General features: G+C 48.4%; 1 protein-coding gene across 2 annotated transcripts; it reads left to right on the top strand.

Annotated features, from left to right (window-relative positions):
• Nucleotides 1–1,279: 1,279 nt before the first annotated feature.
• On the top strand, nt 1,280–7,896 carry LOC486411 (immunoglobulin iota chain-like). Of its 2 annotated transcripts, none has more exons than XR_005379437.1 (2): nt 1,280–1,338; nt 6,805–6,941. XR_005379437.1 is itself a non-coding variant. In XM_038575837.1 (2 exons), the coding sequence occupies exons 1-2, from the start codon at nt 6,668–6,670 to the stop codon at nt 7,209–7,211; spliced, it is 453 nt and encodes a 150-aa protein (XP_038431765.1). In that variant the 5' UTR covers nt 6,173–6,667; the 3' UTR covers nt 7,212–7,896. The 2 variants fall into 2 exon arrangements, 1 of the variants encoding a protein (XP_038431765.1); XM_038575837.1 differs by lacking the exon at nt 1,280–1,338 and adding an exon at nt 6,173–6,713 and having other exon boundaries at nt 6,805–7,896.
• Nucleotides 7,897–16,731: the final 8,835 nt, after the last annotated feature.

Genomic DNA, 16,731 nt, shown 5'->3' with positions numbered 1-16,731 from the left:
GGGCCTCAATGCAGGTAACTCCATCGACACGCCCAGGGGCCAGTCTTTCCCGAACGGGAGGACTTTAGCACAGCAAACCCGCCGTGGCTGGGAGTTGAGGCTTCTCGGGAACTCCGCTTCCCTGGGCAGTAGGTCCCAGGCGGACCCTTAGCTGCTCGGCCCGCATCCCCCACGCCCACCAGCCGAGAGGAAGGCGTCCTGGCCGCTCCCCAGCAGCTCCCGAGGCGGGCTCTCGATCGCCAGTCGGCTCCCTGCCTCCGTGCGCCCGGCCCAGCACAGCCGTCCAACGCCGGGGTCCCCCTCGCTAACCACTTACTCGTCAGGACGCTCCCCAGAGCGCGTGGTGTGCGCGGGCTCGTGCCCTCCGTCCGCGGGCCGCCCTCCCGAGTCAGCGATTCAGCGCCGCTGACGCCCTGACCCTGACCGTGGGGCCTGCGCATCCGCAGCCCGAGGCGAGGCCCCGCGGGGGGGGGGGGGGCGGGGGCGGCTGCGACCGGGCCTAGCACGTGCCCTCGGGCCTCGGGTCGAGGCGACCAGGCCGCGCAGGTGGCGCAGGCGGCTCGAGCCCGAGAGAACGGCTCCGCCGGCCCGGCCCGTGGTGCCGCCGCCCGCACCCCCGGGGCCGACCGTCCGCCGTCCCGTCACACCCGGGGGCGCGGGGAGCCTGGGCCAGGCTGCGGCACACCCCGCCGTCCCGCGGCCTCGCAGGTGGGCTCGGGGCTCCTGCTCCACGTGGCGAGGCCCGGTGACCCCGGAGCCCCCCGCCGCTGACAATGGCGACGTGGGGACCCGAGTCGTCCCAAGAGCCCGGAACGGAAGGCTCAGAGCCTGACCGCGGCGCCGCGAAGCTTCCTCTGGCTCCCACGGCGGCGCCGGGAGGGGCGGCTTCTCCCTGAGTCACGTGGGGTGTGGGAGGGAAGAGCCTGCGCCCCTCCCCGGGTCACGCGGTCGGCAGCGGGCACAGCCCCGCCCCTTCCGTGGGTCCCCTGCGGGGAGGGCCTGCGCTTGTGGGTTGTTTGGTGGCCAATTAGCCATCATAGAGCGTAACGCCCAGTGCTCATCCCGTCGAGTGCCCCCTCAGGGCCCGTCGCCCAGTCACCCCCACCCCCGCCCTCCTCCCCTTCCACCTCCCCTAGCTCGTTTCCCGGAGTTAGGAGTCTTCATGTTCTGTCTCCCTTTCTGACGTTTCCCACACGTTTCTTCTCCCTTCCCTCATATTCCCTTTCACTATTATTTATATTCCCCAAATGAATGAGAACATACACTGTCTGTCCTCCTCCGACTGACTTACTTCACTCAGCATAATACCCTCCAGGTCCATCCACGTTGAAGCAAACGGTGGGTATTTGTCGTTTCTAATGGCTGAGGAATATTCTATTGTTTTTTTTTTAAACTTTTTTTTTAATTTTTATTTATTTATGATAGTCACAGAGAGAGAGAGAGAGAGAAGCAGAGACATAGGCAGAGGGAGAAGCAGGCTCCATGCACCGGGAGCCCGACGTGGGATTCGATCCCGGGTCTCCAGGATCGCGCCCTGGGTCAAAGGCAGGCGCCAAACCGCTGCTCCACCCAGGGATCCCTATTCCATTGTATACGTAGACCACAGCTTCTTGACCGGAGGCTCCTTCCACAGTTTGGCTATCGTGGACATTGCTGCTAGAAACATCGGGGTGCATGCAGGTGTCCCGGCGTTTCATTGCATCTGAATCTTTGGGGTAAATCCCCAGCAGTGCAATTGCTGGGTCGTAGGGCAGGTCTATTTTTACCTCTTTGAGGAACCTCCACACAGTTTTCCAGAGTGGCTGCACCAGTTCACATTCCCACCAACAGTGCAAGAGGGTTCCCTTTTCTCCACATCCTCTCCAACATTTGTGGTTTCCTGCCTTGTTAATGTTGCCCATTCTCACTGGTGTGAGGTGGTATCTCATCGTGGTTTGGATTTGTATTTCCCTGATGGCAAGTGATGCGGAGCATTTTCTCATGTGCCTGTTGGCCATGTCTATGTCTTCCTCGGTGAGATTTCTCTTCATGTCTTTTGCCCATTTCATGATCACATTGTTTCTTTGTTGTTGAATTTATTTTTTTTTAAAGATTTTATTTATTTATTCATAGAGACACACAGAGAGAGAGAGAGAGAGGCAGAGACACAGGCAGAGGGAGAGGGAGAGAAGCAGACTCCATGCAGGGAGCCTGACGTGGGTCTCGATCCTGGGTCTCTAGGATCACACCCTGGGCTGCAAGTGGTGCTAAACCGCTAAGCCTCCAGGGTTGCCCGCTGTTGAGTTTAATAAGTTCCTTATAAACCAAAAAAAAAAAAAAAAAGTTCCTTATAGATCTAGGATACTAGCCCTTTTTTTTTTATTGGTGTTCAATTTACTAACATACAGAATAACCCCCAGTGCCCGTCACCCATTCACTCCCACCCCCCGCCCTCCTCCCCTTCCAACACCCCTAGTTCGTTTCCCAGAGTTAGCAGTCTTTACGTTCTGTCTCCCTTTCTGATATTTCCCACACATTTCTTCCCCCTTCCCTTATATTCCCTTTCACTATTATTTATATTCCCCAAATGAATGAGAACATATAATGTTTGTCCTTCTCCGACTGACTTACTTCACTCAGCATAATACCCTCCAGTTCCATCCACGTTGAAGCAAACGGTGGGTATTTGTCATTTCTAATAGCTGAGTAATATTCCATTGTATACATAGACCACATCTTCTTTATCCATTCATCTTTCTTTTTTTTTTAATTTTTATTTATTTATGATAGTCACACAGAGAGAGAGAGAGGCAGAGACACAGGCAGAGGGAGAAGCAGGCTCCATGCACCGAGAGCCCGATGTGGGATTCGATCCCGGGTCTCCAGGATCGCGCCCTGGGCCAAAGGCAGGCGCCAAACCGCTGCGCCACCCAGGGATCCCTCCATTCATCTTTCGTTGGACACCGAGGCTCCTTCCACAGTTTGGCTATCGTGGCCATTGCTGCTATAAACATCGGGGTACAGGTGTCCCGGCGTTTCACTGCATCTGTATCTTTGGGGTAAATCCCCAGCAGTGCAATTGCTGGGTCGTAGGGCAGGTCTATTTTTAACTCTTTGAGGAACCTCCACACAGTTTTCCAGAGTGGCTGCACCAGTTCACATTCCCACCAACAGTGTATGAGGGTTCCCTTTTCTCCACATCCTCTCCAACATTTGTTGTTTCCTGCCTTGTTAATGTTCCCCATTCTCACTGGTGTGAGGTGGTATCTCATTGTGGTTTTGATTTGTAGTTCCCTGATGGCAAGTGATGCGGAGCATTTTCTCATGTGCATGTTGGCCATGTCTATGTCTTCCTCTGTGAGATTTCTGTTCATGTCTTTTGCCCATTTCATGATTGGATTGTTTGTTTCTTTGGTGTTGAGTTTAATAAGTTCCTTATAGATCTAGGATACTAGCCCTTTATCTGATACGTCATTTGCAAATATCTTCTCCCACTCCGCAGGTTGTCTTTGAGTTTTGTTGACTGTATCCTTTGCTGTGCAAAAGCTTCTTATCTTGATGAAGTCCCAATAGTTCATTTTTGCTTTTGTTTCTTTTGCCTTCGTGGACGTATCTTGCAAGAAGTTACTGTGGCCGAGTTCAAAAAGGGTGTTGCCTGTGTTCTCCTCTAGGATTTTGGTGGAATCTTATCTCACATTTAGATCTTTCATCCATTTTGAGTTTATCTTTGTGTATGGTGCAAGGGAGTGGTCTAGTTTCATTCTTCTGCATGTGGATGTCCACTTTTCCCAGCACCATTTATTGAAGAGACTGTCTTTTTTCCAGTGGATAGTCTTTCCTCCTTTGTCGAATATTAGTTGACCATGAAGCGCAGGGTCCACTTCTGGGTTCTCTATTCTGTTCCATTGATCTTTGTGTCTGTTTTTGTGCCAGGACCACACTGTCTTGATGACCACAGGTTTGTAGTACAACCTGAAATCTGGCATTGTGTTGCCCCCAGCTCTGGTTTTCTTTTTTAATATTCCCCTGGCTAGGGGATCCCTGGGTGGCACAGCGGTTTGGCGCCTGCCTTTGGCCCAGGGCACGATCCTGGAGAACCGGGATCGAATCCCACGTCGGGCTCCCGGTGCATGGAGCCTGCTTCTCCCTCTGCCTATGTCTCTGCCTCTCTCTCTCTCTCTCTCTGTGACTATCATAAATAAATAAAAATTTAAAAAAAAATTAATATTCCCCTGGCTATTCAGAGTCTTTTCTGATTCCACACAAATCTTAAAATAATTTGTTCCAACTCTGTGAAGAAAGTCCATGGTATTTTGAATGGGATTGCATTAAACGTGTGCTTCTTAGGTAGCCGGAGCCGGAGCGTGGGAAGTGAACCAGGGCCTGCTCCCTGAAGTCCTCTCGGGCGGCCGGATGGGGCCTGATGGCATCACACTGGTCACCTGGGCAGGACTGTGGGCAGGGCCTGGGATCACTTGTCTGCTCACCCCCGTGTTGCGGGTGGCCAGCGTGCTGGGCAGGAGGGAGGAGCACCAGCATGGGCCTGGAAACCTTGAGGACTGAGATCGGGCCGTGGACTGGGCGCCCAGACTCTGGGACTGGCTTGTAGCCAGCCTGGTGTGATGAGGAGACGGAGGAGGGGGTGACCCTGGAGGACCCCAGAGGCAGCTAGACCCTGGGAGGGTCCCTCTGGGAATTGGGCAGAAAGAGCTTCTGAACCCGAGGGAGGGATCCTTGCACGCAGAAGTCCCAGCACTTGGTGTAAGGATTAGGGGCTGCAAGGCAGCCCTGCCCCAGTGATCAGCTTGACGACCCCCCCCCACCCTTTACCTTGGGTTTTGGTGCACCAAAAGGGTCCCCAGAGGTCTGCAGAGGCATGCTCTGAACCGTGTTTTGTGGAGAGAGCAGGTTCTCAACCTTCTCTCCTAATGGCATCAGGTAGCTGATGAAGTAACTACTTCTTAATGGAAGTCTCTCCTGTGCCAGGCACCCTGACAAGGGCTTTATGTACTACCTTTTGTCCTCCTAAGAATCTTGCTGGAGGGTTCTGCACACACCCTTCATTTTCTGTCTGACCCATATAGTTTTCTCCTTCTGGAACATTCTTTTTAATTTAATAGTCTTCATAAGGATATCCTTGTATATTTTTCATTCCAAGACCCTGATCCCATTCCCAAGATCCCGTTCATGTATCTTCCTAGAATAAAAACATTTTGTACGTAGTGCCTCTGCTAGATTCACTGATGAATGTGCACAGAGTAAGACTGTGTGATAGTTGATTTCATGTGTCAGTTTGACTCCTCCAAAGGATGCTCAGATTCAATGTAACTTCTAGGTGTGTCTGTGAAGGTGTCTCTAAGTTAAATTAGCATTTGAACCAGTGCACTCATTAAAGGCCGTGGCCCTCGCCAAGGTGGGTGGGCATCTTCCTGTCCAGGAGGGCCTGAATAGAACAGACACGGGGAGGAAGGGGACTTTGTCCCTTTCTGCTTCCTGCCTGTCTCCTGAGCAAGGACATTTGCCTTCTCCTGTCCTTGGACTGGGATTTACTCTATGGGCTCCCCTGGTTCTTTGAACTCCCCTGAGCCTTTGGACTCAGACTGAATTACCCCCACTGTGTTACACACACACACAAACACACACACACACGGTCTACGACTCGAAGACACACATCCTGGGACTTCTCAATCTCCATACCTGATTGAGGTGATTTCTCATAATAGATCTCTTCCTTTGCATATGTCCCATTGGTTCTGTTTCTCTGAAGAAACTTGATTAATAGGGACGTAAGTCTCTATCTGAGCATCCGGACAGCCTCCAGCTGCACAACCTGCATAGTTTTGTGGGCAGCATGGACGCAGAGAGCAGGCCTCAGGCCTTCTAGAAGTGCTTGGTGATGGGGTCAAACTCAGGTGAGGCAGGGATGGGACACACAGAACTTCTGCAGGTGCAGGGACTGGCCAAGGAGAGGGCGCAGGACCCCGGGGATTATTGCTTTCCCTGGGGAGACTATTGTGAAGAGGAGAGAGATTAGGAAGGCTGAGGCCAAGCCCCGGGGGGGACCTGATGGGGGCAAAGGCTTCTCTACCTCTTCCCCCACCTGTCCTGGGCCCCACATGGGGGGGTCCCCAAGTCCCTATTGGTGTTTCTTTCTCAGAAGCTGTGAGTCACTGCTGCTCCAGTCTAGGAGGGAAGAGGACTGGGTTTGGTGGGAGGGAGTGGCAGGAGCATGGAAGGGGACAGAGTATCCTCCTTACCCCAGGGCCCCAGCATTTTCTCTGCACAAAGCAGGGGTTTTCACCACCCTGAGGATATATTGTCTCTACTGGTTCACCAGACATGTAAATCTGGACAAGAACCATGTTACTGTGCAGTTCGGCTCCCTTAGGAGGACGTTGAGGTTCCCCTACCTCAGGGACCCCACCTTGCAGGCCGGCCTCCTGGGCACTGGCCCGTGAGCTCGCAGCAGGTGCATCCTCCCCAGACACTTCCCTGGGGCCAAGGCAAGAGCCACAGAGGCTGCCATGGGACCGTTCCCCAACCGCCAACTCAAGAAAGTTCAGGATGGTGGCAGCCAGGAAGCAGGCATGCAACGGCCCCGCCCCTGGGAGGGCACAGGAAGGTGCTGGCCCAGCCCCGAGAAGGCCCCAGAACCAGCGCAAAGCTAACAGCCCAGCACGTCCACACCATGTCCTGGATCCCTGTCCTGCTGGCACTTCTGGCACACTGCATAGGTGAGAACACCCCGGAGTTCACTACCCCGGCCCCATCCCCGGCCTTCCTCTGCATGCCCCCCACCATGCCCATATGTTTCTGTGTCCCCAGGTGGTGGCCCCCAGCCGGTGCTGAACCAGCCACCATCCATGTCCTCATCCCTCGGAACCACAATCCACCTGCCTTGCACCTTGAGCAGGGACCACGATGTCAGCGTTTACAACATCTTCTGGTACCAGCAGAAGCCCGGCCAGCCTCCCAGATTCTTGCTGAGATATTTCTCCCACTTGGACAACCACCAGGGCTTTAAGATCTCCCCTCGCTTCTCTGGATCCAAAGATGTGGCCAAGAACACCGGGTATTTGAGCATCTCGGAGCTGCAGCCTGAGGATGAGGCTACATATTTCTGTGCTGTGGGGGCCCAGAGCTTGGAGAGGGAGAAGGAGATGAGGAGGGAAGAGAAGGAGGCTGCTGGCCCAGGGTCCCAGGCTCCCCCGGACACACTCGCCTTGAAGTGACACAGAGGCCATGTGTCCTCAGGGAAGGGTGGGTGTGGGTGAGGAGGGAAGGGCTCAGAGAAGAGTTGGGGCTCACCTTCTTCTTGTCTGGCAACACAGTTTAGACCCCAATGGAGGCCAGATTGGGGCATTAAAGTCGCTTGTGTTTTGGGAAGTCGGCTTGCTGAGTCTGGTGTGCCTGGTGTCCTGAGCTGTACTGAGGAGGCCCCAGCTCTTCTGGGAAAGGTCCGAGGGAGTGGAACACACCCAAAACCCACAAAGGGTGAAGGTCCAAGGAGCCTGGCTCATCACAGTCTGCTCGGCCCAAGCCCCTGCTCTGGTGGGTCACGCTGGGCACAGGGGCTGCACCTTGGAGGACATCCCTGTTGAGGACAGGATGCTGTGTGGCGCAGGAGTTACAGGGTAAACCAGCCTCTGGGGAGGACAGTGGGTGCTTAGTGGTAGGTTGAGTACTACCTCGGTACTACTGACATTCGAACCCAGTTCTTTGTTGTGGGGCTGTCCTATGCGCTGTCAGATGTTTGAGGCATCCCTAGCCACTACCCAGCAGATGCCAGTACCTGCACCTTCCTGCCCCTAATTATGACAACCAAAAATGTCTCCAAGCGTTGCCAAATGTCCCCCAGATGGCAAAATTACTTTGATTAAACACCATTGATCTAGGCAAGAGAAATGCATGGATTCCTCTTCCGAGAGAGTGGCAGCAGTTGGCAACTATTTTCTATAAAGAGCCAAATAGTAAATAATTTGGGCTTTTTTTTTTAAGATTTTATTTATTCATTCACAGAGACAGAGACAGAGAGGCAGAGACACAGGCAGAGGGAGAAGCAGGCTCCATGCAGGAAGCCCGATGCGGGACTCAATCTCGAGGCTCCAGGATCACACCCCGGGCTGCAGGCGGCGCTAAACCGCTGCGCCACCAGGGCTGCCCAGTTCTGTCCTTATAACGTCACAGTGGTCACAGAGAATACATATATAGATGGGCATGGCTGTGTTCCTCTTTAACTTTACTTAAAGAAACAGGGCCACACCAGATATGCCCCAGAGCTTGTTAACTTCTACTCCAGAAGAACAGTCCTCCCACTGGGGTTCAATCGAGCCATGCTTGGTCGGGCAATTAAGGTCAGTCTCAATTCCTCCTGCTTGATAACTCCATGGAAATCTCTGGACCCATGGAAAAACCTGGAAGTGAGCAGCGTGACCTTGCCAATTAGCTTACTGGGTGAAGAGGAAACAGTGGGTCTGCCTGCAGCCCTGACCCATCAGGCAGCACCCTGAGCCCCTGGGTGGCAGGACAGGACATGTCCTGCAGAAAGTGGCCTCATACGTAGGTACCTAGGGGGGACATGCCTCATACTCAGAGAGGTGCCAGGCAAACAATCTGTCTTGTGATCCCAAACTTGGCTGAGAACGTCCATTTACCAAGGGGTTCCCCCCAGAGAGCTGGGCACATGTCAGTACTGGCCCTTCCCCACATGCGTAAAACAATGTTCTCAGCTCATGCCATGTTCCAGGTGCCCTCTGGGCTTCTACTTCCTCAAATGCACTGTGTTCTTCTTCTTCTACTTCTTATACTTTTCCTCATCAGTCACCAGGCCTGGCCTTCCTCCTTGTCAAGTCCTTTCCTTTAGCCTGGGTCATTCCTCACCTTGACCGTCCCCACCGCTACAGTCTATACCCTCCAATCCTCCTCCCCGTTACTCCTAGATCCAGCCTTGCCTGCACAACTCCTCTCTAACCTTTGATTATCTCCCACCTTTGAGGTCACATACGCAAGCCACATCTATAATTTTTAATTGTCTGTTGGCTGTATTTTTTACATTTTTTTATAAGTCTATTTATTTATTTATTTATTAGAGATACATAGAGAGAGAAGCAGGCTCCATGCTGGGAGCCTGACGTGGGGCTCGATCCCGGGTCTCCAGGATCACACCCTGGGCTGAAGGCGGTGCTAAACCGGTAAGCCACCGGGGCTGCCCAGTTGGTTGTATTTTTTAAAAGGTAAGAAGAAAGAGATGAAACTATTTTTAACAGTGCAATTTATTTAAGCCAATACATCCCAAATATTATCAGTTCAGCATGCAACCAATATAAAAATTAGCTATGATATGTCTCAAACTCTTCTTTCATACAAAATCTTCAAACTCCAGTGTGTATTTTACACTCATGGCTCATCCCAATTTGGACCAGGCCCATTCTGAGTGATCAACAGCTGTCTATGGCTTGGGCAGGACAGTACAGATTGAAAGGATAAAATTCAGACTCCTTATCATAACATAGCCTGTGGAGTCTGGTCCAGATTTGGTCCCAAATCCCATGTCTTACACACCCCTCTAAGTGTTTCTGCCACATTAAGCCATCTGCAATTGATCTGACACCTCATTCTCTTGGTTGTCTCCAACCTTTCTTCCAAGCCATTCATTTGCGGACAGGACATCCTGTCCCTTTACAGTGTCCTCCAGCCAGCTTCCCAACTCGGAGTTCCACAATAATCTCAAATCTCACTCCTTGCACAAGATTTCCCTCACCTCTTTATGAAGTTACCAGCTTCCTGCCATATGTGAACATTTTGTTTTCCTTTAGTGCCTACCACACAGATCTAAATTTACTTTGTAAGTCTCTCTCCTTTACTAATCCACAAATTCTTGGTGGGCAAGATCTGTTCTACTAGTGAATGTGTCTGATATATGTGAGGTGCTGACAGAGTTGAGTGAATGGATGAATGAGTAATTGATTGCATGACTGAGTGAATTCTTGAGTTCCAAAGACCCTGCCATTCTAGGATCTCTGAGATGGCTGGGATCTTGTGATTCCCTAAGAAGGGAAACTAAGTCACATCAGTGACTGGCCACATTCTGTCCAGCTGTCTGTGTCTCTCTCTCTTTCTCACACACACACACCTCTGATGCCTCACATGTGAAGCTGGTGATCATATACAGTACCTGGGAGTGGTGTGGGAAGGAAATGGTCAAAATAGGCCAATACAGGGAAGGCAACATTTGGGGAACTTCCTGAATCAGTAACAGAGGAGAGAGATGTCAGAGAGGGTGGGGTTCCCAGACTGTTGGGATCTGGTGCCTGGTACCGAAAGAGCTATGGGGCCCCCCAATCCCCTCAACCCACCAAGCATCTTCAGCGCTCCCAGCTGTGATACAGAACAAGAGTGTGGGGTGATGGGCACTGAGGAGGGCACCTGATGGGATGAGCATTGGGTGTTATACTATATATTGGTAAATTGAAATTAAATAAAAATAAATAAAAATTTTAAAAAGAAAAAGAGAAAAAAGAAAAGAAAGGAACAAGAGCATGGGGTGCTAACAATTGTGGTCTGTGTGCAGAAACACTTGACACCAATTCCAAATTTGACGCAGAAATACAGGACCCAATAGGCTTGGATATGGCACCAGTGGTCCTGAAGATGGAGGCCTCAATAGTTTGACCTGAGTTAGATCCTGAAACCCTTAAAATCTGATGAAGACTCAGGGGTCTTGGGGGAATCGAGTGCACCAATCAGAGTGAAAAATGCAAGGGGCCCTTGGAGCATATAGAAGGCCAGCATGGTTTGGCAGGATGAGCTGGGGAAGGTGGCCCCACATAACAAGCAGGCATGGAATTCACATGCAGAGACCCTCTAGGACATGGGGAGTCCTTGTGTTTCATTCTAAGTTGTGAGGTTTTTTTTTTAAGATTTTATTTATTTATTCATGAGAGACAGAGAGAGAGAGGCAGAGACACAGGCAGAGGGAGAAGCAGGCTCCATGCAGGGAGCCCAATGCGGGACTCGATCCCAGGTCCCCAGGATCAGGCCCTGGGCCGAAGGTGGTGCTAAACCGCTGAACCCCCCGGGCTGCCCTCTAAGTTGTGTTTTTGTTGATGTAAACACAATGTCCAAATCTGTTCAGTCATTACTGGATGCAAGCTGGGGATGTCCTCATTCCTGCATTCCTCCTTCACGTTGGTAAGAAAACTTCCCCTCACCAGTGATTTAGTCCCCTGAGCAACTATGTATATGGTAAAGGCAAGATAAATGTTTCATCTTTGTTCCTTTTATTTACCACCTATCAAAATAACAAGTCAGTGTGCCAGCTTCATCCAACTTTGATTTGTTAGTGTGTGATACACCCATGGGTATAAGCACATTTGAGGGGTTTAAATCCACTTCAGTTATTAGAAGTTTTTCTGTCTTTGATCAGTACAAGCCCATTTAGATTGGTCTCCAATCAGGAACGTGTGGATGTGTCAAAAACGGTAGACTTAATTTTGTTTTCGGTATTTAAAAAATGTGGGCAAAAAAAATAGATAAATAAAATAAAATAAAAAATGTGGGCAAATTTTCATTCCAACTACTTCTCAAAGGGATGATGATTTAGAACACACTGAATGGGGAAATGGGTCTCACACGGATAAAGACCCCAGTGATGAGAAAATCATTCTTTTGCAACCCTTAATGTGATCATAGTAATGATTAAGACAAGGATCATAAACGGGTGCTGGAACCAGTGGGTGCTTGGTTAAGAGTATGTGCAAGGTGCCCAAGTGTCACCCCACATACTCTAGTCACAAAGGGAACAAGGATATTTTCATTGGAGATATTTGGCTGTCACCCCTAATGTGGCACTCAACCCTGGCTTCTCTCTTAATGGGACGACCCAACATGGGTCCCTTCTGGAGGGTATAATGGGAAAGCACTCTATGCCCATGAAGCTGAAAACATTGCCCCTGAAGAAAATCAAGCTTCCAGCCTTTACTCTCACTTCTCAGGAAATACAGGGGCCCTAGGAAAACAGCCGGACAAACCCAGACTGTGGAACGCTGGAAAAAGGAAAATGGACTTGGAGTCTTTGAAAAGTGAATATCAAGAAAGAAAAAATGTAGATACTTTTAGATGAAAAGAGTCTAAAGAGATCTAACAAGTAACAAGGAGGTATGAACTGAGATTAGAACTCCTCTAAAGACCAAACCAAACAAACAAAAAATAGTAGAGGATCCCTGGGTGGCACAGCGGTTTAGCGCCTACCTTTGGCCCAGGGCACGATCCTGGAGACCCGGGATCGAATCCCACGTCGGGCTCCCGGTGCATGGAGCCTGCTTCTCCCTCTGCCTATGTCTCTGCCTCTCTCTCTCTCTCTGTGACTATCATAAAATAAAATAAAATAGTAAAACTATACATAAAAATCATCTTGTGGGTCATTGTGGAAATTTAACTGTGTAGCAGATATTAGCTATTATGGGATTATAATAATTTTCGTAGATAGGATCATGATATCATGGCATTTTAGGAGAATGTGTCAAAATACCTGCAACTGAATATTTCCAAACTTTTAATTTTGAAAAAATTATAGATTTACATGATGTTGCACAGGAATATATAGGGATGTTCCATGCACATTTCTCCCATCCTCCTCCATTGCAATTATGCAATGTTGCATCTTGCATAGTTGTAGTACAGTATCGATACCAGGAAATTGGCACTGCTATAATCCAGTGCTTATTCCACTTTCCCCAGTTCTACCAGCACTCATTTGTGTATGTGTGTGTGTTGCATGTGTGTGCCAATGTTATCAAGTGTGTATATTTGCACGATCACCACCAATCAAAATAATTTTGGCTCTACCTTCACCACAAGGCTCCTTCACATTGCGCCCTTATAACCACACCCATCCCCTCATCCCTCCCATCCCCAACCCCTGTAAACACTAATCTGTTCTCTATCTCTTTAATTTTGTCCTTTGGAGAATGTCATTGAAACAGAATTGTATAATGGTAACCTTTGGAGACTGACTTTTTTCCATTCAGCATAATTCCCTTGAAGTTCAGCCAATTTGTTGCATGTAGCAATAATCCATTCTTGTTTATGGCTGCATAATATTCCATGGAATGGATTACCACATTTGTTTTTTTTATTTTATTTATTTATGATAGTCACAGAGAGAGAGAGAAAGAAAGAGAGAGAGGCAGAGACATAGGCAGAGGGAGAAGCAGGCTCCATGCAGGGAGCCCGACGTGGGATTCGATCCAGGGTCTCCAGGATCGCGCCCTGGGCCAAAGGCAGATGCTAAACCGCTGTGCCACCCAGGGATCCCCGGATTACCACATTTGTATAACCATCCTCTCTTTGACAAATACTTGTGTAGCATCATATCCAAAAACTATTTCAAAACAACCCACAGCTCTAAATAGAAACTTTAAAACTATAAAACTTCCAGGAGAAAATCTTTGTGACCTTGGGTTAGGCAAAGATTTCTTAAAGATACAGCAAAAAGTACTATCTGTCCATAAAATAACAAGTTGATAACTTCATAAAAATAAAAAAAATGAAAAATAAAAAATAAAAAATAAAAAATAAAAAAAATAAAAAAATAAAATAAAAAAAATGTCTGCTCTTCAAAAGATACTCTTAAGAAAATCCAAATACAGGGGAGCCTCAGTGGTTCAGTTGGTTAAATGTCTGCCTTCAGCTCAGGACATGATCTTAGGGTCTCGGGATGGAGCCCCACATTGGGCTCCCGGCTCAGCAAGGAGTCTGCTTCTTTCTCTCCCTCTGCCCCCCCCCCCCATTTATGCTTACTCTCTCTCAAATAAATGAATAAATTATCTTTTAAAAATTTCAAATACACAGACTGGGAGAAAATATTTGCAAAACACATACCTGATAAAGGGCTTGTATCTAGACTATATAAGGAAGTCTCAAAACCCATTAATAAGAAAACAATCCATTCAGTTTTAATACGAGAAAATTTTTGAATAGATACTTCATTAAGAAGACATAGAGAAGGCAAACAAATACATAAAAAGATGCTCAACATCATCAATCATTAGAGAATTAAAACCACAAATTAGAGGTACCTGGCTGGCTCATTCAGTTAAGTGTCTGACTCTGGATCTCAACTTAGGTCTTGATCTCAGGATCGTGAGTTCAAGCCTCATGTTGGGTTCCATGTAGGGTGTGGAGCCCAGTTAAAATAACAAAAACAGGGGCTCCAGGGTTGCTCAGTTGGTTAAGTATCTGCCTTCGGCTCAGGTCACGATCTCAGGGTCCTGGGATGGAACCCGGCATCAGGCACCCTGCTCAGCAGGGAGTCAGCTTCTCCCTCTCCCTCTGCCCTTCCCCCCTGCTCTTGCTACCTCTCTCTCTCTCAAATAAATAAATAAAATATTTTTTAATAAAATCTTTTAAAAACAAAACAGAAACCCACAAATTAAAACCACAACAAGATAACACAACACATCTATTAGAATAGCTAAAATAAAAAATCTAACAATGCGAAGTGCTTAAAAGGACGTGGAGCAACTAGAACATTCACACATTACTAAAGGCATTGCATGATGATAGTTATTTTGGAAAACAGTTTGACAGTTTCATATAAAGTTAAACGTTACATTTACTTACTGCTCAACAAACTCACTCTTAGGCATTTACCCAAGGGAAATGAAGACATATTTTCACACAAATGTTTATAGTGGCTTTATTCATAATCACCAAAAACTGCTAACCGAATTGTCCTCTGATTGGTGAATGGACAAACGAACTGGAACATTCATACAATGGAATAATAACTCTGCCACATAAAGGACTGAATGACCACTGACGCATGCAAGATATGGCTTGTCGCTAGTGCAGTAGGGACCGTGAAAGAAGACAATTTCAAAAAGGCTACATGTTGCATGATTGCATTTACATGACCCTCTAAAAATGCAAAATTATAGGGTTTAAAAAAAAGAGAGACCAGTTGACTGTTAGGGGTTGCAGGTGGAGGGATGGGGGTGGTGACAAAAGAGCATGATGTGTTCTTAGGGGTGATGGAACTATTCTATATTTTGATTGCAGTGGTGGCTACAAGACTGAATGCATTTGTTCGGAGTTCAAACTCCGAACTGTACACTAAAGAAGACACATTTTCATATATCTAAATTACTTCTCAGTACACCAGATGTGAAAAAAAATTCACACAGTAAGTGCTATGTTGAGCTGTCCTAGTAATAATACCACATCTGGAACAATTAGGGCTGCCGCTTGATTAAGTTTACCACCATTCTCAGCCCTGATCTAAGTAGAATTTTCAGGGACCAGATGAGTGATATAAAAGATGGGGATCACTGCATCTACTTCAAGTTTTGGGGGTGGGAATCCATTCTGCCATTCTACTTAGGACGCCATATTAGTTTTTGTTGTTATTTGTTTTGAGAAAGATTTTACTTTAATTTGTTTATTTGAGGGACAGAGAGAGAGAGAGAGCAGGGGGAAGGCAAATGGAGAGGGAGAGGCAGAGAATCTCAAGCGGCCTCTGCACCAAGTGCAGAGCCCTACACAGGGCTCAACCCCACAACCCCAACATCACGACCCAAGCCGAAACCAAGAGTCAGACACCCAACTGACTGAGCCACCTGGGTGACTCCACATTGGCTTTTGATGACCTATGGTGGCTTTGTGAGGGTGGGGCATGATTTGAGGAGCTTGCATTTGGCCTTTTCCATCATAATGGCTCCTACTCCACAGGTCATGAGTGAACATGAGGATGTTCACTAGGATACTACTAGCCAAGTATGTCCATATCAACTATATGTCTAGAAACAGGAAATGATCACCAGCCAGTTTTGCAGATCCACTGGACACAGTGTGAAACTGACACTGGGGAGGAATCTGTTCATCACCGGTCCTCTGTATTGTAGTTTCCTGCAAATAAATAGGATGGCATTTTGTTGCCCTGCCTTCCGTGTCACCTCAGAAGTTGTGTCAACAGCCCTCAAAAGTGTCTGGATATTCTCATTTCCTGGTGCAGTTATTTGGGTAAATAATGGGAGGATCCTCTTGGTGAAGGATTTCTGAAATATTGCAAGGTCCTCCCTCAGGTACACCTGGTTTTCCTATTGATTTGTTCTGGATCTGGGAACAGCTTATATCTCAACACTGGGAAGGGTTCGCGACTCTCCATTGGTGTGGCTGGATCATTGGTGTGGCTCCCCCACCTGCGATCATTAGTCAAGCCATATGTGACTGCCCCTACATCTGACACCTAGGTGCACCATGGCCTATTAATCATTTCCACATGTCCCTGTGGACCAGACTCTCTTTGTTGCCATTTCAACCTTTCTTCCTGTGTCAGTTTGAATCTTCTGAGAATTAAACACCAAGATGGAATTAGATATGCATGAGAGGTTTTAGAGCAAATAGCTGTAAGGGGAAAGGAGTGGGAATCAGTGGGGACAGCCTTCAGATCATACTACTGGTCTGAGACCTAGGAAGGGAGAAAGGGAAAGAAGGATTGGTAAGAAAAGTCTCAAGTTGAAGTTCTAGGAAAATCTTATCCACAGGGATGGAGAGTCCACAAGCAAAAGTTGCCCATTAGGGGTGTCCATGTGGGTAGGAGTGGTCCATCACCTGTAACCCAGTCAGTAAAGCCATGGGAGCAGCTGGATGAAGCAACTGAGGGCGGTCATTTAATTGTCTTCTCTCAGCCCTCCTGCCAGGTGCTCTGGAAGGAAGTTCAAGAGGGGCACTCGCATGAGGCCACCACACTGC

This window comes from Canis lupus, chromosome 26, assembly GCF_011100685.1.
Source record: "Canis lupus familiaris isolate Mischka breed German Shepherd chromosome 26, alternate assembly UU_Cfam_GSD_1.0, whole genome shotgun sequence".
Taxonomy (NCBI): Eukaryota; Metazoa; Chordata; class Mammalia; order Carnivora; family Canidae; genus Canis; species Canis lupus.
Note: the sequence above shows the minus strand (reverse complement) of the source record. Positions and strands in the feature narration are given on the sequence as shown.

What these genes read in the sequence shown, in the direction of transcription:
- LOC486411 (XM_038575837.1), top strand. Translation starts at nt 6,668, where the DNA reads ATGTCCTGGATCCCTGTCCTGCTGGCACTTCTGGCACACTGCATAG. An exon ending in ACTTCTGGCACACTGCATAG is followed by an intron (nt 6,714 to 6,804) that starts GTGAGAACACCC and finishes CTGTGTCCCCAG; the next exon opens with GTGGTGGCCCCCAGCCGGTG.